A 23779-nucleotide genomic window follows, 5' to 3' on the forward strand; every position below is an offset into this window, starting at 1 on the left:
ACATATATGTATAAGTACACATAAATCAGGAATCGAAACATAAATAGTCAAACTAGAAATTAATATGAACAATTTGTGTTTTAAATTTTGAAGAGCAAACATTTAAAATTTATTTAATTTCCCAAATGTCGCATATAATTTATTTAAATATATATATACATATATAAATAACATAAATAACGTACAAATTCTATACAAATTTTATAATAGTGAGCCTTTATGGAAAAAAGACTATAATAATACAAGTATTTTGTACGAACACACATAAGTATTATATGTGTGTGTGTGTGAGGTGTGTGTGTGTGTGTATGTTAGTGTCTGCATGCATGTATGTATGCATTTATGTATATATGTATGCATGCATGTTTGTTTTCTAATACCACAGGCAAGCCAAGCTTATTTGTCGCTGTGCTGCAAATTTAAATAAAACGATTTTCTACCAAGTGCTCTACTCCTCGATTCTCAAGAATTCATGTAGGCTCTGCAGTTTGTACTGCAGCTTTGCTAGTAGTGTACTGCTTTTTTTTTTGTTGTTTTTTTGTATGTATGTATGTGCATTTATATATATGAGCATACATATATATATATATATGTATATGTATATATATGTGTGGATGTATATATATATATATATATATATATATATGTGTGTATGTATGTATGTATGTATATGTGTGTATGTAGGTATGTATGTGTGTATGTATGTATGTACAAATGTATGTGTGTACCTAAATACATATGTATGTGTGTACATATAAAAATATGTATGTATGTATGTATACATGTACTTATATATATATATATGTAAGTATGTACTTATATATATATGTATGTATGTACATATATACATATGTATGTATGTACATATATACATATGTATGTATGTTCACACAAACATATATGTATGCATGCATGCATATATGTGTATGTATGTACATATGTATGTATGTATGTATGTTTGTATGAATGTTTGTATGTATGTATGTATATATGCATGTATGGCATGTATTCAGACATGTACGCATGCATGCATGTTTGCATATATACAAAATAAACATGCATGCATGTATGCACAAACAGGCATACATATACATACATATATGCAAATTTAAAACTTAGCCTAAAAAATCGTTGAATCGCTTTGACCGCCATTTCCAACAAGAAGGGATGCATTTTCCAAAAAGGGTGAAACACCCATCAGATGCATTAGAACAAAGATCTTTGAAAATGTGTTTGAGGCCGATCGGATGGATAAACAGAGAAGTTTCATTCAAACGTTTTTCGAGATTTTTCCACATATGCGGGTGGAATTTCCGCAAAAACCACGTCTTCACGTGCACCTTCATCACATAAGGTAACTACAGTTAAAATTTTCCTACGGTTCGGCTTGTGCGTTGATCACCAATCCGTCAGTCAGTCAATCAGTCCATCAGTCAGTCAGTCAATCAGTCAGTCAGGTCAAGCAGTTTTCTATATGGACATAAATTAAACAAAACAATATACATATATGTATTTCAAAAAGAAATCTTTTATTAAGGGGAATGAACGCGTGTGTTTTTTGTTGTTCCTGCGAGTTTATACAATTTTGTTAGTCGAAAACATTTGAATTATATGATCGAATACATTTGAATTATATAATCATATATGCATATACATATATGTATATGTACAAATTATGCAGGGAATCAATATATATAAATATTTGAACAAAAATTATATATCAATCATTTTCGTTGCTGCTTGAAAACGCCAACGCGTTTTTAACAGCACAAATTTACAATTTTATGATTTTGGCATAGAGGATCGTATACAATTTTAGGTTTTTTTTTTGTTTTATACATACAAATACGTATATATATAAGAATAATAATAAAGTTAATAGATAGTTCAGGAAAGAGAAGAGATTAAGGATGAAAAGAAAGGAAATTGAAATCCCTTTTACTGTGGGCAACGTGCGCGCTTTAAATCGCGCGCGCGTCTCGAACAGCTCACAGGAGAATTTCAAGCGATTTCCTTTCTTTGAATAAGTTGGGCAAACACACCGATATATATATAAAAACATATATATAAGTATGTTTAAGCAGACGTAGATAAGTACATCAAGATTATTTATCGTGGACTTTTGTAGTTGCCGCAAATTGTGGCCAATTTGTGTAGAGATTGCACAATCGTTTGCCAATTGGGTTGAAAACGCTCAAGTTAAGCAAAAAAAAAAGTATAGTAAATAATAGGAGGAAAAGCTTAAGAGTTAAATGAAACGCTGATAAAATAGGGATCCAGCACAAGGCGATTTGTGCCGCTCGCTGCTCAGAAGTCGCCCAAACTCGTGTCCGGCGTGGTAAACAAGACGCTGCTGCTGCTGTTGCTGCCGCTGACGTTGCTGCTGCTGCTGCTGTTGTTGCTGCTGTTGCTGCTGCTGCTGCTGCTGCTGCTGCTGTTGCTGTTGGTGCTGTGTTGTTGTGCGCTGCTGCAGCTGCTGCTGTTGATAGTGGCTGCCACCAGCTGACGAGGCTGCAGCACTGTTTGTATGTTAGAAGAGACGCTTCTCGTAGCTGAAGAGGCCGTGCACGTTGCCCTCCAGCTGGGCCGAATGGGTGCGCTTCATGAAGCGCAGTTGGCCATTGTAGATCATCTCTCTGCAAGGATCAACAATGATTAGTTGATTGACCGACTGATTGCCCATTTGATTGACTAATTAAATAAGAGACTCACTCGTAAGCCGACTGAATGACCTAATAGAACTCTGTAGCTGACTGTTTGACTGATTCATTAGTTGACAAACTAAGTGATTGCCTGGCTGATTGACTCACTTGTGAAGTAACTGATTGACGGACTGATTGACTAACTTAATAAAAGAGTCTATGACTGTTTCATTCGTTGACGAACTAAGTGATTGATGGACCGACTGAGTGCCTGGTTGATTGACTCACTTCTGAAGTAACTGATTGACGGACTGATTGACTAACTTAATAAAAGAGTCTATGACTGTTTCATTCGTTGACGAACTAAGTGATTGATGGACCGACTGAGTGCCTGGCTGATTGATTCAATTGTGAACAAACTGACTAACTGATTGACACCGACTAAATAATAGACACACTCGTTGACTCGTTTATTGACTGAGTCGTTAGATGACTGATTCAGTGACCGATTGACTGAGTGTCTGATTGATTGATTGATTGACTAAGTAACTAATATACTGATTCCGTAGTTGCCGCTATGACCGACTGATTGAGCGACTCAATGCCTGATTAATTGATTGACTAACGGGCTGATTGATTGATTAACTAAATAAAAGAGTCGCTGCCAGATTGGCTGACTCACTGGTTGACGGAATGACTGACTGATTGAGCGACTGAGTTCCGGATTGATTGAGCAACTAAATACTAGACTCAATTGTTGACTGATTGACTGACTTACTAGATGACGGATTGACTGACTGATTGACTGACTAGTTGACAGCTATACTAGGAAACAAACATACTGATTGACTAACTTAATAAAAGAGTCCCTCGCTGCCTGATTTACTGACTCAATAGATGACGGATTGGCTGACTGATTGAGCGACTGATTGACTGACTAACTAGTGAACTAACTGACGTACTGATTGACTAGCAAAATAACGTGCGTTTGCAGTGTATGTCGTAAAAGAGACTCACCTCAGCTTGCTGACCGAATTGGCGCCAATGTCCTGGCAGCTGTGCTGCAGTCCGCATTCCAAATAGGGTAAATAACGCAGAACGGAGCCCTTGTCCACAATGCTGCCGCTGACGCCCTGAGCGACCTTCATTTTATCCATTTCGTTGTGATAGTAACGTGACATGGCCGCACCCTTGGCATCGCCACGCTCCATGGCCTCCAGGGAGCCCATGCCGCGATATTTCTTCAAGCGCACACCATCCGAAAAGAAGTACTCGCCGGGCGCCTCCGAGGTGCCAGCCAGCAGGGAGCCCATCATGACAGCGCTGGCACCCAGCGCCATGGCCTTGACAATGTGCCCAATCGATTGGATGCCGCCATCGGCAATTACCGGTACGCCAAACTGTTTGGCAAATGTGGATACCTGATGGACGGCCGTTGCCTGTGGACAGCCGCAGGCCATCACCTCCTGGGTAATGCATATCGAGCCGGAGCCCATGCCGACGCGCAGACCATCCACGCCAGCTTCGATAAGGTTCTTCGCCTGGGCACGTGTGACCACTGCGAGGGAGTATTGGTTAGCGCTTGAGCACACAGTGCATGAATTCTACAGTGCCTAACAAAAGTAAATGCCAAACTGACGCTTGCCTCAAGCCTCAAGCTGTGCTTCTTCTGGTGATCTTCGGCAATAGTTATAAAATTAAAGATCAAAAAGCTACTTGAGAAATTTTGTTGTCTCCAGCTCTCATAATTTGCGAGATTTGCTCAAAAAACTGGATGTCGATATCGATATTTATCGATTACTTGAGAACGGGACAAGTTATCGATTATCGAAAATAAACTCGTAGACTTTCAAGTCTTCAGCTTTTATAGGTTCTGAGATCTTTGCGTTCATAAATACGGACAGACAGACGAACAGACGGACATCAGATCAAGTCTCAAAATCGATATTTATCGATACTATGGAAATGGGGTGAGATATCGACAAAATGCGTGCAGAAGGACGTGGCTGACGTCAGCTAAGATCGTCGTCTGGATCAGGAAAAAAAAAAAAAAAGGGACTAAAGAATAAGCACAGCTTAACGCAGGTGTGCGATTTGGGATGAGGGCGTGGCATTTAGTTTAGTTACACACAATTGAAATTGGTATTATTTTTTTTTTCTTGTTTTCTGTTTTGAATTAGTTACCATTGCCGCCAATGACCTGCAGATCGGGATAGGTGTCCTTGATGAACTTGATCATCTCGACTTGGTAAATGGAATTGCCCTGGGATGAGTCCAATATGATGACATCGACACCATTCGCCACAAGGAGATGGAGACGCGCCTTATCCTCGTGCCGTGTGCCAATGGCAGCGCCGACGAGCAGCTGTTTATTTGAATCCTTGGAGGCGTTCGGATAGGAGCGCGCCTTCTTCAAATCCGTTCGGGCTATCATCGCGACCAGCTCCCCGTCCTGATTGACAATCGGCAGCTTGCCCTTTTTACTCTTCTCCAGGATGGCATTGGCCGTCGGCAGGGTGATGCCATTGGGTGCGGTAATTAGCTCAGTTGTCATTATGTCCGCCAATAGGATTTCCGGTTGATTTTCACGGAAATCGATGTCACGTGACGTGACCATGCCCAACAGCTTGCCGCCCAATTTGCCATTCTCGGTAACGGGATAGCCGGTAAAGCCGTTCTTGCGACGGGCCTCGAGCACATCGCCAACGGTATTGGTCGGCGACATCACCGAAGGATCGCGCATAAAGCCATGTTTGTATTTCTTAACCTTGTGCACCTCCAACGCTTGATATTCCGGCGTGCAGTTGTGATGGATGATCCCAATGCCACCACACAGCTGCGCGTTGGTTTTCCCGCCAAATATAATTCCGACCATGGGTAAAGCGTGTGGGGGAAAATTTGTTTTTTGTTTTGTTTTTTTTTTGGTTTTTAGCAAAGTTAGAGGCGCATAAGAGTGTTCAATTACAACCACAACTGGAGCGAGGCCGTTACCAAGCATGGAGCACCAAATGGCGATGTGCATCGGTGGTCGGCGTTCGTCGTTAATCGGTTATCGTTTATCGACAACTAAGCGCCGCCGATTGGCAGCGTGTGACAAGGCTGCAAACCGCACATTTGACGGCGTCAAATGTTAATGTCACAATAACAGTGTTACGTTAACAGTATAGCATGGTTATGCTAACATTAACAGACAACAGAATGCTGTTGGCATTGATATGAATTCGTTTTTGACTAGGTATTATGTGACGTTAACAGTGTGACATTAACATCAGCATATGTATCGTAAATGTAACGTTAACAGCGGGACATTAACAGCACTGCACAAAGCAATTGATTTTAATTCGGTTTCTAATGTTAATGTTAAGTCATCAGTATGAATTACATATTCAAACATTTAGAATGTTAATGTGACGTTAACAGTGTGTCATTAACAGCATGAAAAACAAAAATTTGGTTCTTGACTGATTCAAATATTCTTCAAGATTGGACATCTTCTAAAGAAGTACTCAAAATGACGATAGCAGTGTGATCCTTACACTGTTACATTAACAGTGTGACGTTTACAGTGTGATCCTTACAGTGTTACATTAACAGTGTGACGTTTACAGTGTGACGTTAGCAGCATAGATTACATATATTAATCTTTTGGTTTTGGCCAGGTTTCTGTTGTTGACAATTTCAATCGGATATAAACGCTAACATTAACATTAGTCAAAGTCTGCTTTAAATTCGTTTACAGTGTTATGTTAACAGCCTGCTAACAATAACATAGAGCCTTTTTTAAAAGGTAATCTTAATTTAAGAATTGCAAAGAGCTTTATAATGATGTCAGTCAATAAGTTATACATTATAGAAAGCATCTTCAAACCTGCGAATAGCGTATATTATTAACTTTTAAAGCCGAATTGGCATAACATTATAAGTTTGTATATAGATAGATGCTTTCTTCAATTTCTGCTGCAGTCAGCAGATTTGTTTAAGTTAACCGATTCCGAGCGACATATCATATAGCTAGCATGGGAACAATCGGTTGAAAATTGAGCTTTTGTTTAAACAACTTTTTTGGAGGTGCATATTTCAAGTTAACATAAACATGCTCTGTTATAGGAACCGAATAGGTTGAATATTGAAAATATATGTTAATGTTTTGTTTAACAAAAAAGTTTTCAGCTGGGAATAACCAAAAAGTTACTATAGAAGAAACTGGTTCAAATAAAGATAAATGGAATAGTTAATGAAAATATGCAAAATTGGGTCTAAGGATCAGGATACTATATCGTTGATGTGCTATGCAATGCTGCTTGAATCAACTTGATCTGCTGCCATATGAGCGTAAGGGTATTTGCACTTCGTCAATTCGTAGTTGGCAATATTTTTTTGGTTCAGTTCAAAGAACCTCGCACTGATTTGCAGCCTTGTTGAGAGGAGTTTTATGTGGTATCGGGTTGTATATATGTATGTACATATGCATATGTACTTTTATGGATGGGCGTAGATAAAATAAACACTTACCGCCATGGCTATGGCCATCTCGGATTCGGTTACCGTGTCCATGGGCGAACTGACTAACGGTGCACGCAACGTGATGCCCTTCGTTAGCGGCGAGCTAAGATCAACCTCCTCGGCGGCAAAGTCTATATAGCCGGGTAATATGAGAAAATCGCTATGTGCGCCGCGAAGCACACAGAGCGAGCGTTGTGTAAGTGTGTGCGTGTGTAACATGAGCCTGGCTTATGGTTAAAATGGCGAAGGGGGGGAGGGGGGGGGGTGCGTGTTAACTAGTTCAATTTGAATGTGAATCAGTTCAAACGCCATGAACTAAATCTGTCATTTAACTCGTTCAGTTTTTGATCAATACAACAAAGCAACTTACTCGCAATAATTTAATCTTCTTTTAATTTTATTCATTTAATATTTTGATAAGTAAAGTGAAAACTTTATAAATTCATCAAAATGTTTTATATTTAAAAAGATTTCTTTCTATATTAATATAATAATCAAATATATTTGTTTATGCTTAATAGGCGCCATAGAATGTAGTTTCAATGAACGGCTGAAAAGGCGTCTAACTGAACAAAACGCATCTTTCATGAATAACTGTATAACAGCAGAATACATTGTTTCGTTCATGACCGACTGAATTGAGTGCATGACCGACTGACTAACTGAACGAGTGCATTGAATTGAACGATTTAGTTGAGTTGGCATTGAACAAGTTGAGCAGTTCATTAACTTAACGAAACAAAATAAACTTTAACTTTGGGTAGGGCATCGTATAAAGTATTGAAAGGTTGTAGGTGTGTGTGTGTGTATGTGTGTGTGTGCTTGTGAGAGAGAGTGTGCAAGTGTGCACGTGTGTAAGAGAGAGTGTGCTTAACTTAACACTTACTTGTAGGTGAGGCCCTCGCCATTTTTAAACAGTTCGCTGCAGCTGAGCCCATCCTGCAACAGCTCCAACTTGCCAGCTCCGGCTGCGGCTGCTGCTGCTGTTGTTGTTTTTGTTGTTGTTGTTGTTGGGTAACTGGCCGAATCGCCGCTGCCCATTAGGCCGTTAACTTTTGGCTTCAGATTGGCGCCGACGTCGACGTCGGCGGCTGCGCTGCTGTTTGCCATGCGACTGTTCACCTCAGGCAATCGATGTCAATAGCAACAGCAACAGCAAAAGCAAAAGCAATAAAGAAATATGTATAAACAAGCAGACGCCGTCCGTTAATTATGATTTAAACAAATATATATATATATTTGTGTGTATGTATATGTATATGTATAAATGGTCTCCTTTGGCAGATTGCAGCTGGCTAACGCTGTTGCTGAGCCTCTTCAGTTTAAGTTGAAAACAATTCGTGCCTAGAACATAAAAGAACAATTGGAAGGCAACAATTAATTAAAAAGAAAAGAAATTAACGCAATTCAATTAAAGGAAAACCTTGCATTCGACCCAAGCCGACGGCGGCATGCTCTGCAAAACAAACAAACGCTATCTTCGGCTTGAATACCCTAGCAAATGTGTATATGATATATAAATATATATACAGATATGTTTGAAATATTTGAAGAAAACTTAATAATAATAAAAATGTAAAGAATAACTCATTTTAAGATCAGTTGTTCCTATACAAATATGATAAAGCGATTCGATATAAGTTAGACATATAATAAAGCTCACAAATCTTAAGTTTGATCAAAATAGCTGGAAATACAAAAAAGTTTTTCATACAAAATCACATTTTCCGACCGATTGTTCCTATGATATTGTAGCCCGAAGTCAATAAATCTTTGGAAATATGCTAGAAATATAATGTAGCTCATAAATAAAAAGTTTGATCAAAATAGCTGGAAAAACAAAAAAAAAAATGTTCATACAAACGAACTATTTTCCGATCGAGTCTTTCTATGGCAGCTATATGATATAGTCTATATACTGCCTGCATATGTGCCAGAATTTTGGATAGCTTTAAGAAATCTGAGAAACGTTTGCAGACGGACATGACGATATCGACTCGATTGTGTCTTTATGGGATCGAAGACGTTTTCTATGCGTAGCACATTTCATGAAAGAACTGTAATACCCTTTGGCAGGGCATATGAGTCCCCCCCAACACATTTAACTGCCAGCGAAATAGTACGTAAAAAAGGCACACACGCACACACACATACGCACACGCATACGTAGTTTGACAAATGGACGGACGACAGGCCGAAAGGATTGTTCTATGCACTTCGCCAAGCAGAGCATGAGAAAAAATAAGTACTTATTGTGTGTCAAGGATAAGGTTAAGCCCGTCAATTGACGCTCAGCGGGCTGACAGCGCTGTTGGGCAGCTAGCCTGTGAAATGTGCGTGTTCCTTGTTTTGGTCGAAGCACGTGTTTTTGATATTTACCCGTCCAGCCGCTCTTCCAACCGAAAGCGTCGAAATATTGCCTTTAACTGTTTCCAATTCGAGTGATGTGAAAAGACGTCAACATATATCGATGGGCTGGCCGATATTTTTGCGACGCAATAAATGGATATCGATATGTCGGGCAAGTGTTACCAAACACGCGAATTCTTTTACTTTGACACAAAATGATTTTATATTAATTTAATTTGGAATTAGGCTTTTTTTTGTTGTTTCTCTTTTGCGATTTATGGCCGCACATGCGTTACATTGTCTGCCTCTAATATATCATTCTTGGCGATGTTGTATAAGCGATATGTGGCATATATCGTTTGCATATATCGCCAGTTATGTGATATATGTTTCTGTCGCAAGCAAAGCATGATTTGATTAAAGTTTATTAACCCCTTTCAATCGCTTTCAACTGTATATTTTCCAAAAGTAAATATTTAATTAAACACAACCTTATTTGTGCAGTTGCTGTCTTCAGTCTGCTGGCAAATGTTTTGCGTTATTTTTAAATTTGGTTAATACAGGGTGACCATATTTCCTTGTAACAAGCATAGAGCGGTCACACTGCGCCAACTGGATATGCAATAAGCAAAACATTAATGGGTTTGTGCATTTGCTGCACCAAGTTAAAGCTTACTCAATACACAAACCATAAGCGAAGCTCATCGAAACTGGATTTGACGAAAGTCGTCGCTTAATATGCTCCTTTTCGAATTAACAGCTTATGAAACTAGTTTGTCAAAAGGCGTTTGTTACAAAAATACATTTAATTTTATTTTTAATAAATACATTTAATTAAGTCAGCTATAATATGACACAATACAAAGCAATTGGTAAATCTTTACATTTAACAACACTGAAATCAAAACCCACATGCACTGTAACAGGCCCATGTAAACGTTAACAGGGCGATGTAATGGGCACTGCTGTTATTGAGTTTCATGTTGCATGCTTTTAAGCGCCCTCTGCCTGTCTTCGGCCTGGCAAACGAACAGCCGGACCAATGGATGAAACGAAGCGCATGAAACGAAACAAGAAAACGAAAAAATTTCTCTCTCATTCTTAAAATTTCACTCGCCGCGAGCTGTTGTCGTTCGCGCCCGGATAACGACGATATTTAAAAGTTGGTTTTTTTGTTGTATTTTTTTTGTCGTATTTTGCTGCAAATATGTATTTGAATGCGATTAACAAAGTGGCAGCATAAATTGAAGAGTATATACATATATGTGTCTCTCTCTGTGTGTGTGTGTGTGTGCTTGTGTGTGTGTGTGCCAGTTATTGCCTTTTGCTAAGCAATTGACAAGTGCCCGGAATAGGCGCCAAGACGCCAACAAGGACGCTGCCGGCATCGGCGTTGCCAACTGAATGCAGTTGATTTGTTGTTGTTGTTGTTGTTGCTGCTGCTGCATGCGCTGCATGCGGCTGGCCACTCTCTTGGTGAATGCTGTTAGCCCCCTCCCCCTTCCCCTTTCCCACCCTCTGCCCCTGTCCCTAGCACTGCCAGCGAGCTGCAATAGCGGCAACAACAAATTAATCGCAACGCGTAACGTAAATTTTTTGTTTTTTGTGTTTTTGTTTCTGTTGCAGATAAATATATGTATATGTATATCTATATACATCAAAAATTGTTTTTTGTGTTGTCAGAAAATGAAAATGTGACAAGCAAGCAAAACCGTTAAAGAAATGTTTCAATCGGAAGAGAGAGAGAGAAAGAGCGGGCGAGCTAGTGAGTGAGCCAGCAAATAGCGCCTAAATGTTAGCCTAGGATAAAGTTAAGAATGAATTTGATGTAAAAACGGAGTTAACAGCGATACCCCGCAATGTGTTCACACGCCCCTGCTCCACACTAAATCTTAAGTGCAACAACAAGAAAAGTTCATCACAATCGTCTAATGTAATGTAATGTAATAACATAGTGCAAGTATCCAATAAGCATAAATACAAACACATACACATATGTAAATGCGTACATAGAAGCATGTGTAAGTAACAACAACAACAACAACAACAGATTAAATCAAAACAAAACAACGCCGCTGCATCTTGAATCAAATATAAATTAAAAAAAAAAGAGAGTGCATAACATAAGCTTAAAGCCCAACTGCATCGACGTGTGAGTTAACACTTAAGAGAGAAATCCACGCAACAACAACAACAGCAACTTAAAAGCCAGGCTCAACTGTTAAAGCTCAACTTGGCATCGCTCGCTGGCAGAGCATGGATTACGCCTTTAACATAGCAGCAGCAGCAGCAGCCGCGCTTAAACAAGAGCTAACAATAGGAACACATTAAATGAGCGCCAGCCGGCCACAAAAATGCCGCCGCTGCAAGGACGTCGACAGTTGATGTAAGTAGCTTAAAAATAAAATTAAATAAATTAAATTATATGTAAAAGCACAGTAACGGTTAAAGCCAGAACGCAGCTTGAATGGTGGTTAAATGTGTGTGTGTGGAGGGGGGCGAGGGGGTCAAAGCACATGTTAAACGCGTACGGCCCTTGGTTCGTTGGCCTGGCCGATATCTGGCGCTCTCTGTTTATGAATGAAACACAACGAGGAAGCAGCGCACGAACCTAAGAGCGCCGCAAATGCCAAAAGAGCGCTAGCTCATAAAGAGAGCAAGAGCGCGCAATGCGGAACGCAACACGCACACACACACCAACACACAAACACAGAGCAGTCGTTTTTGACTCTGTGTGTGTGAGAGTGAAAGAGCAAACACAAACGCCAGGCATTGGCACGGCGCGAGTTCATTGACCTTTGCTATTGAAATTTTTGGGCAACGAAACAAACACACACACACACATGCACATACGAGCGCACGCACACAAATGTGAAGACGCTTTTATTTACACATTGATAAACAATCGACTGTGAATCGCGAGCTGTTGTTGTTGTCGCCGCATTTTGGTGCTGTTTTTTTGTTTTTTGTATGCTCTTCACTTCAGCCGAGAGTGCAACTATGCATGTGTATGTTTGTGTGTGCGTAGTAATGTGATGCAATTTGACACAGATTGAGATAGCGATCTAACCCTTTGCTGATATTCAGCATTTGAATTTGATGTGTCTGTGTGCATTTGTACCTGCCAATGCCAATGCATGGGCATTTTCAGGAGTTACGCACGTAACAGTCGCAGGCTTTGCAATATGTAAAAACTGTTTTTTTCTTGCCCTGATTCTTGCATATTAGCATTAGTTAGTGTTGGAAATTGTCGCAAATGAAGATTTACAGATATTAAAGCGAACACGTTACGTCACGTAAATTGAAATTGAAGTTATTGCAGTTTTTTTCTTCAACAAATAATTCTGTTATTGGTTCATCTTTTCATATATGTACGTCGTAATAAGATATGTTAAACGAGTAAAGTGCGTCTCTTTTAGCTGATAAGCTTTTTGCTCCATTTGTTTCTCATATTTTATTGGAATTTTTGGGTAAAGACCATATTATAAAATGTATATCAGTTTTGCCGATATATTACCTTTATATTTTAGATCTTCCATACGACAATTTCTGTTAATTATTTGACTTAAAATTTTTAACCATTATTAATTTAATATTAATATACTGATTATATAAGGAAAGAGCATGCAGCTTTCGTCCAAGCTGCGCTGCCTTTAATTCCTCTTCCTGATTGTTTTGCGTTCGGCTGTGTGCGTGTGTGTGTGTGTGTGTGTGTGTGTGTGTGTGCAGCGGGTGGGTTAGCGAACGCACGATAACAAAATGTTGTGAAACGTTTTGCGCTGAGAGCGAGAAAGGAAGAGAGCGTAAGGGAGAGCAGCAGAGTTCAACTGTGTATTTTGCTTTGTTATTTGGTTTTTTGTTTTTGCCTGCGCTTCTGCTTTGCTTTGAATTTGAATTTAATATACAGTTGAGTTGAATTTAATTGAATTGGACTTGGTAACAGTTCAGTGCAATTGCCGAATGTAGTGACAAGGGCACATATATACGCACACCTACACACCTATGTACATACAGTGACAACTCAACTTAACGACAATAAACGTCTCCAGTAATTTTTCTTTTGCAACTTACAAGATATTACAATTAATTAATTAATTAAGAAAAACCTACAGAAAAATCTTTATTAACGAATGATTAAGTTTTCAATTCGTACTTTAGTAAATTTACACATACATACATTTCTTATATGTATATGTAAAATGTAGGCAAATGTTCGACTCGAAAAGCGATTCAAATGGAATGCAAATTCTCGATTATTACAAGATTTTTTTCTCCAGCCCAATATTTGCACATATTTTGCCTGGATAAGGCTTTTGTCCACTCAGGTGGAAACTATGCAAATTTGTTTGCCCCATCGAGCTGTTCGTTAGTTGAGTTTTCACTGTAAATTCGTGCACTTATTTCGGATGGTGCCGTTATTTATTCTCTTTTTTTTCTCCGCCTGACAACAGTATTTAACAAAAGGGTTCGCATAGAAACATATGTATGTATGTACTTATCAATATGTGTGTGTGTGTGTGTGTGTGTGTGTTTGTGCATGTAATTATGCATAGGGTATCTAGGCAACCACTGTGGCAAAGTAGAAGAAGAAGAGGAAGGGGCAGAAGCAGCAGCAGTCATAACCAAGGCGACAGCAGCGAAAAGCGTTTGAACCTTCAAAATTGGTTTCAATGTCATGTAACCCCCATTCTACATACATACATACATGTGCACAGATATGCAAGCTCGTGTGTGTGTGTGTGTGTGTGTGTGTGAGCTAAAGAGGGAGGAAGAGAGCAGGCACACACACACACACACACGCACAGTCGAAGCACCCAATTACTCATGAGGTAGCAAATGCTCACACACACACACACACACACACACGTAGAGCAAAAATGATATCTACCAAAAAAAAAAAAAACACATACTTACCAATTCCCTGCTGCCCGCTTCCCAGCTAATCTTCAAACGGGGGTTGACCGTCAAGCAATGGACGGGGGCAGAGCGACAAGGGCAAGGGCAAGGGCAGCTGTAAGCTGTAAGCCGCCGTCTTGCAACAACCCCACCCAAAACCCAAACCCAAAACCCAAACCCAAACTGAAACCCAAACCGAACCCGATGCAAAACCAAAAAAAAAAACTCAACCCCCGTCATTCCAGACAATATTGCGTATACGTCGACTGTTTTTATACTCTGTTGCCGCATGTCAAAAGAGGGGAATATAGACTTTCTAACCCAAAAGTAGTTTGGAATACATTATTTTGTGATTGCACCCGTCGTGTTAGCAACACTTTATTCATCACGAATATACACTATAATTACGCTGTAAGCAGAGTATTGCACAGTCGACTACTCTCGAGTGCAACGTTTGCTCAGTTTGTTTGTTATCGTTCTTTCGTTACATTTCGCTTTGCATTTTAATTAAATGCCATTGAACTTGACGTTCATTAAATGCATGTCCGTGCTTACTCCCTCGCCACGAGCTACTCGTCTTTTGCTGCTCGCGATGCGCGACTCGCTACTCGCTACTCTTCGCTTTCCACTATCTAATCGTTCTACTTCGCTAGCTACTCGTCACTTGCTGCTGTTTTTCGGTCTTGTCCTCTAGCTACTCGCTGTAGTCCACCAGCTACCCGTCATTCCCTGCTGCTACTCGTTACACTCCACTGGCTACTCGTTACTAGCCACTAGCTGCTTGTTATACTCTACTTGTGATTCTCCACAAGCTACTCGCCAGTCGCTGCTGCTATTTGTTGCTCTCCATTAGCTACTCGCTATACTTCGCTAGCTACTCGCCAGTCGCTGCTGCTATTAGTTGCTCTCCACTAGCTACTCGCCAGTCGCTGCTGCTATTAGTTGCTCTCCACTAGCTACTCGTTATACATAACTAGCGACTTGTTAAGCTCCACTAGCTACTTGACACTCGCTGCTGCTACTCGTTACACTCCACTGGCTTCTCGTTACTAGCCACTAGCTGCTCGTTATACTCTACTTGTGATTCTCCACAAGCTACTCGCCACTCGCTGCTGCTATTTGTTGTCCTCAACTAGCTACTCGTTATACATAATTAGCGACTTGTTAAGCTCCACTAGCTACTTGACACTCGCTGCTGCTACTCGTTACTCTCCACTAGCTACTCGTTATACTCTCTAGCTACTTCTTAAATCCCACTAGTTACTCGCCACTCGCTACTCGTTGCAGCTACTTAAAGGCACCTGCACACCCACATTCCCATTGGCTTATCTTGCTTTGTGTGCCAGAAGGCGCACATCTATATTTGTATATATGTAGACTATATATAAGCGTATAAACATAGTTATATATTTATATATAAAAGTTTCTTGATCCCAATCAGCCACAGGTCCCACAGTCCTCTGTGCGCTTATCGCTGTTGTTGCTGTTGTTGTTGTTGTTGTTGTTGTCATTGCTATTTGATAGCAGTGACAATACTTTCAAGTATACGTGCCACACACACACACACACACACACACACACACACCCTTGCACACATAAATCGTGGGGTCAGCGCCTCTTTAAAGTACGCAGCGCGTCATCGTTAGTTGCATTATTGTAATCCCCTCCCCCTTTCGGTTGGGCGGCTACCTCAATTGCCAATGTTATTCAAGTCACATAGACATATGTACATACATACATATGCATGTATATTTGTATATGTATGTATGCATATGTAAACATATGTGTTGATATGGCGAATGTCAAGTTTCATTCAATCCATTATTTGTTTTCTATATCAACATATCGAATCAGTTTCTGTTCAGTTTGAGTAGCATATCGTATTCGACCATTTTCTATATATTAACTATCGGCTCTTCCAGTACTTAAAGTTTTTCTTCATCTTACACTCAGCCAGATTGAACAGTTTTATATATAGATTAATATATTTGAAGGGTGTGTTTGTTATATATTCAATATCCATTTCTGTATTCTATCTATCTTTCTGTATATCTATCTATCGTCTATCGATAGATCTATCTATCTATATATCTGTCTATCGATCGATATATCTATCTGTGTATCTGTCCATCTATCCATCCATCTATCTCTCTATCTATACTATATCTGTCTATCTATCTATCAACCTATCTATCCATCTATTCATCCATCTAACTATCTGTTTATCTATCTATTTATCTATCTAACTAAGATAGAGTTCCTTTTTATATCAATATTATTACTAGACATTCTCTTCCATCGGATCAAATAGGATTTACTTAATATTCCTGAATTTAAATGGATTTCCAGTCTCTTCATATTTTAAAAAGTATAACGAGAGAAAAACTTGAACATATTTTAAAACAAGAAACTTTTTTGTAAAAAAATAAAGCATTTCTAAGATCTTAACTTTTGTAATAGATGAAAGAGCATATTATGAAAAGACCAGATTCCCCCTTTAGGATTTTCTGAGAATCCTTGTTGGCTTTGGAATGATATGATTTGAAAGATGATACAGATTAAGTTTCTAATCAAAAGGAACTTAAAGACAGTTAGATATTGTTGTTTTCTATTCTATTCCATAATGATTATGATTAAGATCAGTTAATTGATTGATCGATAATATATCGATACCAGTTCCACACGCGCACGTTTTGCAGCTTGCTTAATCGATACTTCGTATATCGGCCTGTGTCATCGCCTCATTCAAATCCGAGATCCCTTATTCGGAACCCGATTCGGCGACAAAGTCTGAGTCATGGGGCCCAACATTGGATACGTTTTGTATCATTTTACACATACCTTATTGTCGAGTTGGCCGTTTTGTAATGTTCGGTTGCAATTTTCGCCGCTTTCTTTAAAGCAGAAGTGAAAACCAAACAATAAGCAAGAAAAAGAATAAGTTTACGATCAATAAATACCCTTTTCTCATATAGTATATGATTGTCTGATTTGAAGAAGATTTTGTTCATAAGCTCGAATCATAATGAAGTTTGCAATTGGGAGGTTTGATCAAGAAATATTTTAGAATATAACTATTTTTGACCAACTGCTTCTATGGTTAACTATATGATATTCGATATATGATGTAAGGAGGAAAGACGGATATATCTATGTCCAGTTTCAACATAACGGAATCTTTTCTAATAGTGCTTTTTTGATAGCTATTTAAAATCATTAAGATTCAAATCGTTTCACACATTCCATGACAACATTTGAATACCCTCTGCAAGGGTATGTTGTGGAATGTGCTTACAATTCAGTTAAACAAAAAAAAATAAAAAAAAAACATTCATAACATTCAATCGTTATGTACAGGGATCTGTTCTGCAGCGACTGCGCTGCGACAGCGGCTGCTGCTTGTCTGATCCTCATCTTTCATATTGTGTGTTTCGCGCTGCACCCCTCACTCTCGCTCGCTCGCTCGCTCTCTCTCTCTTTCTCTGTCTCCGTCTGCCTCTGTCACGCTCTCACTTGTCATTTGTCTATTTTCTTTTTGCGCTTGCCAGCGGCGACGCTTTCCAACGCGCTGCCCTTGCCCATTATTTCATTTCGTTTCTGCTCAGGCATTTCACCATTTCCATTTCTCCAATTTCTCCATTTTCGCTTAGAGCGGCGAATATGTTCGTATGTATGTATGTGTGTATGTTAAAGGCGAAGTACTTGGCTTCGCTTTGTTCAGTTGTTGTAGTTGTTGTTTTTAGTTTTGCAAATACATGTGTATGTGTGTGAGCGTAGTAATAACAATCGCCTACGATATGTATGGATATATATATGTGTGTGTGTGTGTGTGTTTGAGTGTGTTTAAATAGCAGAAATAGGTACAATGTTCGTTCAATGACCTTTTACTTTTACACTAGTCCACGGCTTTCATGTTTGTTGTCTCGCTTCTGTCTATCTGTGTGTGCATGCGTATGCTTGCATGTGTGAGTGTGTTAAAGATATGGTTAAATTAGTCACTCGTCGCCGTCGTTGCGTAATTTCGCCCAGTGACGTCAATCGGATGCGGAAGACGCATTGCTTAAATCACAAATCACAGCTGAAACAGCAACTGGTTGATTTTATGTATGCATTTTGGCAGTTTGCATACCCAAAAAAAGCGAAAAAATAATACATACATACATGTATGTATGTACATATATTCATAATCAATGCATATAAATAACATTTTGTAAATTTCACAGCAAGTTAAAGTTTGCGTTTTTGCGGTTATTGCCATTGTACTACTACACACTACGCACGCACACACGCACACAAACGCTCGCACGTATCTATATTCATACATATGTATGTATGTACATATGTATATATTCCACGCACTGTTTCTCTTGCGAGAGTGCAGAGCGTATCAGTGTACTGGCATGAGCGAGGGAGAGAGCTCGCTTAGCGCGCACTACTCTCGAAAGGGCACGTTCGGTGTGAATGACCGCCGCTAACACACATTTGTGCGAGCGCTAAAACAAAAGCAAAAAAAAAAAAGCTTAAAGCAGCGACGTCGCGTCGTCGGCAGCAATGAATACGAGGAAGCGTAGCGGCCAAACGACCGACAGCAGCAGCAGCAGCAGCAGCAACAACTGAAAAGTAATACAAGTAAACGAATAGCCTGCTATTAAGGCGGCTCGACTTCGAAATTCCCTGTAACAATTAAAAACATGTTAAGTCCAATGACTCATATTGCTGTGGTCAGACAAATTTAATTATTTCCAGTTCAATTATATGACAGGAATTTATATATTTTCATATGTATATCTGATTTGTCTATATATACTTGTATATGTAGCTTATTCCATTTGAATATCGGGAATGTCCATTTTAGTTTCATTTTTATAGGGCACAAAAATATTGAAAATACCGCACTGTAAAGTTGCAGCCTTCGTTGTAAGTTGGCGTCGTGATCAACGCAACCGCTGTTGACGCTGCGCACCCTACAAATTTGTCGATTGCGTTATTGTTAGGCCCGTTACAGGTGACGAGGTTTAAATGTGCATATGTATATATGTATACATATGTACATACATATATGCATTAAAAGTAATCGTTTCTGATTTATTAAATAAATAAAGTTTAGTATTAATTTGTCAAATGCTAAGTTGTGGATGGAATCCACAAGCATATTTACGTACATAAATATTGAGGTATGTATGTACATATGTACATTTCCTACATACATACATATGTGGTTAATCGACTCCTGCCTCCTCCGCCGCCTGTACAGCGACGCCACTGCCGCTGCTATTTGCCTTGCAAGAATAAATAAACAAGCAGGCAAACGAACAAGCGCAAAAAAAGAAGGAAAAAAAAACAGAAAACCGGCAATGTCATTAAACCCTAAACAAGAGCGAAAGCAACAACACAAAACGCGATAGAACATTGACACGAATACAACAACAAGAAAAACCAGAAGCGTTATGAAATACTCAACGTAAGAGAGCAACATTCGAGAGCAATGAACGGCCGGCCGGCCCGCACACACATGCACGCACACAAACACAGTTTACTCTCATCTGTGGGGGCGCGCACACGATTTATGTGTTGACTCTCTTAAATTAAGTACTCGGCTCTCTTTGGCTCCAAAGCCAAAGCGAACGCAGGTGAACGACCGACCTAGCCATTTGTTTTCCTTTTGTGCGACTTGCCTGAGCGTGTGTGTGTTTGTGTGTGAGAGAGCATCTATATGTGACTGTGTATGTGTGTGTAATGCTGCTGGGGAGCAAGTGAGTCATTTGTTCACGGCTGCGACAGCGGCAGAAGACAGCATTTCTGCCTTAGCCACGGTAAAATGAAATTACTTTGATTTCATTTATTGCTGATGTCTTGTCTTTTGCGCTCTGCCTGTCTCCTCTCGTTGTTTTTATCGCTCGATGACGACAAAGTCGATGCCAAAATGCCAATGAGCTGCGCTGCACTGCGCTGCGCTGCACTTCCTTGTCGCCGTCTGCATAAGCGATCGCCGCACCCACACTCACTGCTCGCTGCTCACTGCCCACCCCACTCATGAACTTGTCGTGCTCTCAATGCGCGCGCTCTCTCTCTCTCGCTCACTCTGCCGCTCTCGCTCTCTTGTGCGAATTCTTTGGAGCTTAATCCATAGGGCAGCGAGTGCGTGAAAGCAAGCGTGAAGTAGAAATACAATGTGGCGATCGCGCTCTCCCACTCGCACCCACGCACACACTAGAGCGCACATAGCATGTATATGTATGCATTTAGCGCTGTCTCTTTCGCGCCAATGCCGCGCTGTGTGTCTTTGCACGCATGTTGACCTTGACTGTGACTTTCATAAAATTGGTTGTTATTCTTTCTCTTGCTATTGTTGTTGTTGTTGTTGTTGTTTTTGTTACTGTTGTCTGCTCATGTTGTTGTTAGTGTATTCTTTGTGTCGTCATTTATGAATTTCATTTTTATATGCCATCAAAAATATTGACATACATATGTATCTTTGTTTTTCTTTTTGGATCTGGAAACAACTCAGTTTTGGAAATGAATAATACTGACGATAAATATCTCGTGGAATGTTACGATCGCTTGCTAAGAAATCATTTATATTCAAATCAAATATGATGAATACTGTATATTTAGAACCCAATACAGTGTTGACAAATGTTCTATAACTTATGTATCGAGTGTCTTTATAAAGTATATTATATTTTGGTGCCTATCTGACCGATCTCGTAAACTACAAAAGCTACAGACTTGTATTTTGAAATATATATTCTCGTAAACCTTACGCAGAACAAGTCAAACATTTCTTTTCAATATCTCCCACCATTTCCACAATATCGATAAATATTGAATTTGAGATATAGTTTTTTGAGCATTACTCGAGGATTATAGGAACTAGATACAACAAACTTGGATTATTGTTTCTCGTATAGTATACACGGATTAAGAACAATTCACATTTTGGATATCTCCCTCGTTTTACCCCCATATATGATTATTGACCTTAGTTCTTGACATTGCTGACTAATTGTCGTTGGTGTACAATAAGGAAATGCACATTTCGTTGTAACACAATATTCATTTATGTTTCGCATTCGTTTTCTGTTTGCTTTGCATGTTAATCTGTCGATATAAGCAGTTTCTATATAGTTGCACAATGGACTTTTGTACCTTGACAATTACTAACTCTTGGCCTTAGTTTCAAAACAAAACAACACAATTTGATTAGTAAAGTGATATGTGTCGAAAATAAAGCAGAAATTTCGTAACCTACAAAAGATTGAATGAGATCGCAACAAATATGTAATACATATTATATAAATTTTAATTTTTGGGAAAGGATTTCAATCCGAATCAGAACTGCAAAAGTTTTGAAAGCTGTTCCCAAGAACAAATGATATTTAGATAAACAATATTTATGTTGATTGCATTTACGAATGGTGCACAAAAAGGAATGAATACATCAAGCTCTCCTGCCGTTTACGGATGCGATATAAAAGAGACAGGAAAAGCAGAAAACCTGGAAGACACGGATATACATATGTACATATATGACTGCGATCATAAAAATGTAAATTATTTAAGTGAAATTCGAAAATCTTGGCGTAATGTATCTAAGTGAACGAAACCGTTTACGGATGCGATATAGAAGAGAAACGAAAGTTACAAAAGCTTGGACAGAGACATAGATATGTGTGCTATATAATGGAAGTCATAAACATAAATTTACATTAGTTATGTTAATTTGGAAAAATCTTGGCGTAATGTATCTAAGGGAACGAAACCTTTTACGGACGTGAGAGAGAAGAAAATTACAAAAGTTTGGAGAGTAAAATTAATAACTGAAATTCGAAAAAAAAATGGCAAGAAAAGCCCCAAAAACCGCCCAGTAGGCGGGCAAATGCGGAAACACAAAACGTAACCTTAAACCTGATGGAAACGCGTTGCGTGACACTGCGCCCAGCGAGGTCAAACAGTTCGCCTCGGGCCATAAAAACTGTGTAAATCAGTTAAGTAAAAGATATATACATACATATGTATGTGTATGTGTATGTAAAGAAATGTGCGTGCTCGAAAGAGAGGGGCAGCAGTTGTGGGCGAGGGGAAGCGATGGAAAGCAAGGGCAAGAGGGCATCATCATCATCATAATCATCATCATCATCATCATCATCATCATTATAATTAATCATCAGTCAACGCAACACAATTTGAGGTTTGGGCTTCACTTTTCGAGGCGAATTATCACGTAGTCGACACACACACAAGCACACACATACACACGCATAGAAATCACGGCAGTAAAAGCCAAAGCCCAAAAAAAAAAAAAAAAAGAAACAAAAACAAAACCAAAATCGAAAAATTCGAATAATAAAGGTTTTTAGCGCTTTCTACCCGAAAAGTTCACTGAACTTGCAGCGTCCACAGCTGCGGAAGAAGCAAAAGAGCAACAACAACAACAATAACAACAACAGCAACCAGCAGAAGAGTAAGAAGAAGCAGAGCAGCAGCAGCAGCAACAGCAACAACAAAGTTGGTCGCATAGTCAAAACGAAAATTGCTAATAAGCGGGAAGAGAGAGAGCGAGAGCGAGAGAGTGCGCCCATATGGCTGCGTGTGTGTGTGTGTGTGTGTGTGCGTATGTGGAAGCAGGAGCGTGAGCTAGCAAAAGAGCATGTGAGCGGCAAAGAGATAGATAGATGGGGAGGGGGGGGGGGAGGGGGGCGCCGGAGTTGGAGCATGGGCAGCAGCGCTTTTGCCCAGCGGCGCGCGTCAATTTTCGAGTTCAATGTCAAGCCACAAAAACAAAAACGAAAAAAAAACAAGCAGAAAATGAAGAAGAAGCAGCAGCAGCAGCAGCAGCAGCAGCTGAAGCCGCAAATGAAGCTGCTGACAACGGCAGTTGTGAGGGCAAGATGAAGAAGAAGAAAAAGAAGAACAAGCAGCAGCAGAGCCCAAATAGGGTTCGGCCCTTTGTGCGAGCAGCACGCAAAGCCGGTGGGCGGCAAAGACAACAACAACAGCAACAACAGCGAGAACAGCAATTGTAACAACAAGAAGAAGCAGAATACGAGCAGCAGCAACAACAACAACAACAACAACAAGAACTGCGATAGGCCAAGCTGGGCGCTGTGGCATCGCCCCCGGAGGCCGTTAAACTTCACGGTCATGGCTTTTTCTTTCTTTATTTTATATTTATTTTATTTGTATTATTTTTCTTCTTCTGTTTTTTTGTGCTCTTGCTTTTGCCCTGCGTGTGTGTGTGTGTGTGATTGATAGCGTCCACGAGCCTATGTGACGCATTGATGATGGGCACCAGGCGCAGAGCCCATAGGCTCAATAGGCTCACCCTAGGGTGGTGCTGCCGCTGCCGCTGCTGCTGCCGCTGCCGCTGCTGCTGCCGCTGCCGCTGC

General features: G+C 39.8%; 2 protein-coding genes across 2 annotated transcripts in view; one reads left to right on the plus strand and one right to left on the minus strand.

The window, feature by feature from the left end:
• Nucleotides 1–1904: 1904 nt before the first annotated feature.
• ras (Inosine-5'-monophosphate dehydrogenase ras) lies at nt 1905–9634 on the minus strand. The gene is made up of 6 exons (XM_064691116.1): nt 9525–9634; nt 8032–8489; nt 7155–7305; nt 4827–5478; nt 3660–4200; nt 1905–2636 (listed from the first exon to the last, which is right to left on the minus strand). The coding sequence occupies exons 2-6, from the start codon at nt 8253–8255 to the stop codon at nt 2531–2533; spliced, it is 1674 nt and encodes a 557-aa protein (XP_064547186.1). The 5' UTR covers nt 8256–8489; nt 9525–9634; the 3' UTR covers nt 1905–2530.
• A 972-nt stretch (nt 9635–10606) lies between these two features.
• LOC135434514 (uncharacterized) overlaps nt 10607–23779 on the plus strand; it is a gene marked incomplete at its 3' end in the record, with an annotated part of 65969 nt that continues 52796 nt past the window's right edge. The window contains exons 1-2 of the mRNA XM_064691124.1: nt 10607–10656; nt 11121–11880. Of these exons, the coding sequence (XP_064547194.1) occupies nt 11849–11880 (32 nt within the window). The remainder of the gene's footprint in view (nt 10657–11120; nt 11881–23779) is intronic.

The sequence above is a fragment of the Drosophila montana genome, unplaced genomic scaffold (genome assembly GCF_035044405.1).
Source record: "Drosophila montana isolate Dmon_TW-CO22-7 unplaced genomic scaffold, ASM3504440v1 contig_3326_1, whole genome shotgun sequence".
Taxonomy (NCBI): Eukaryota; Metazoa; Arthropoda; class Insecta; order Diptera; family Drosophilidae; genus Drosophila; species Drosophila montana.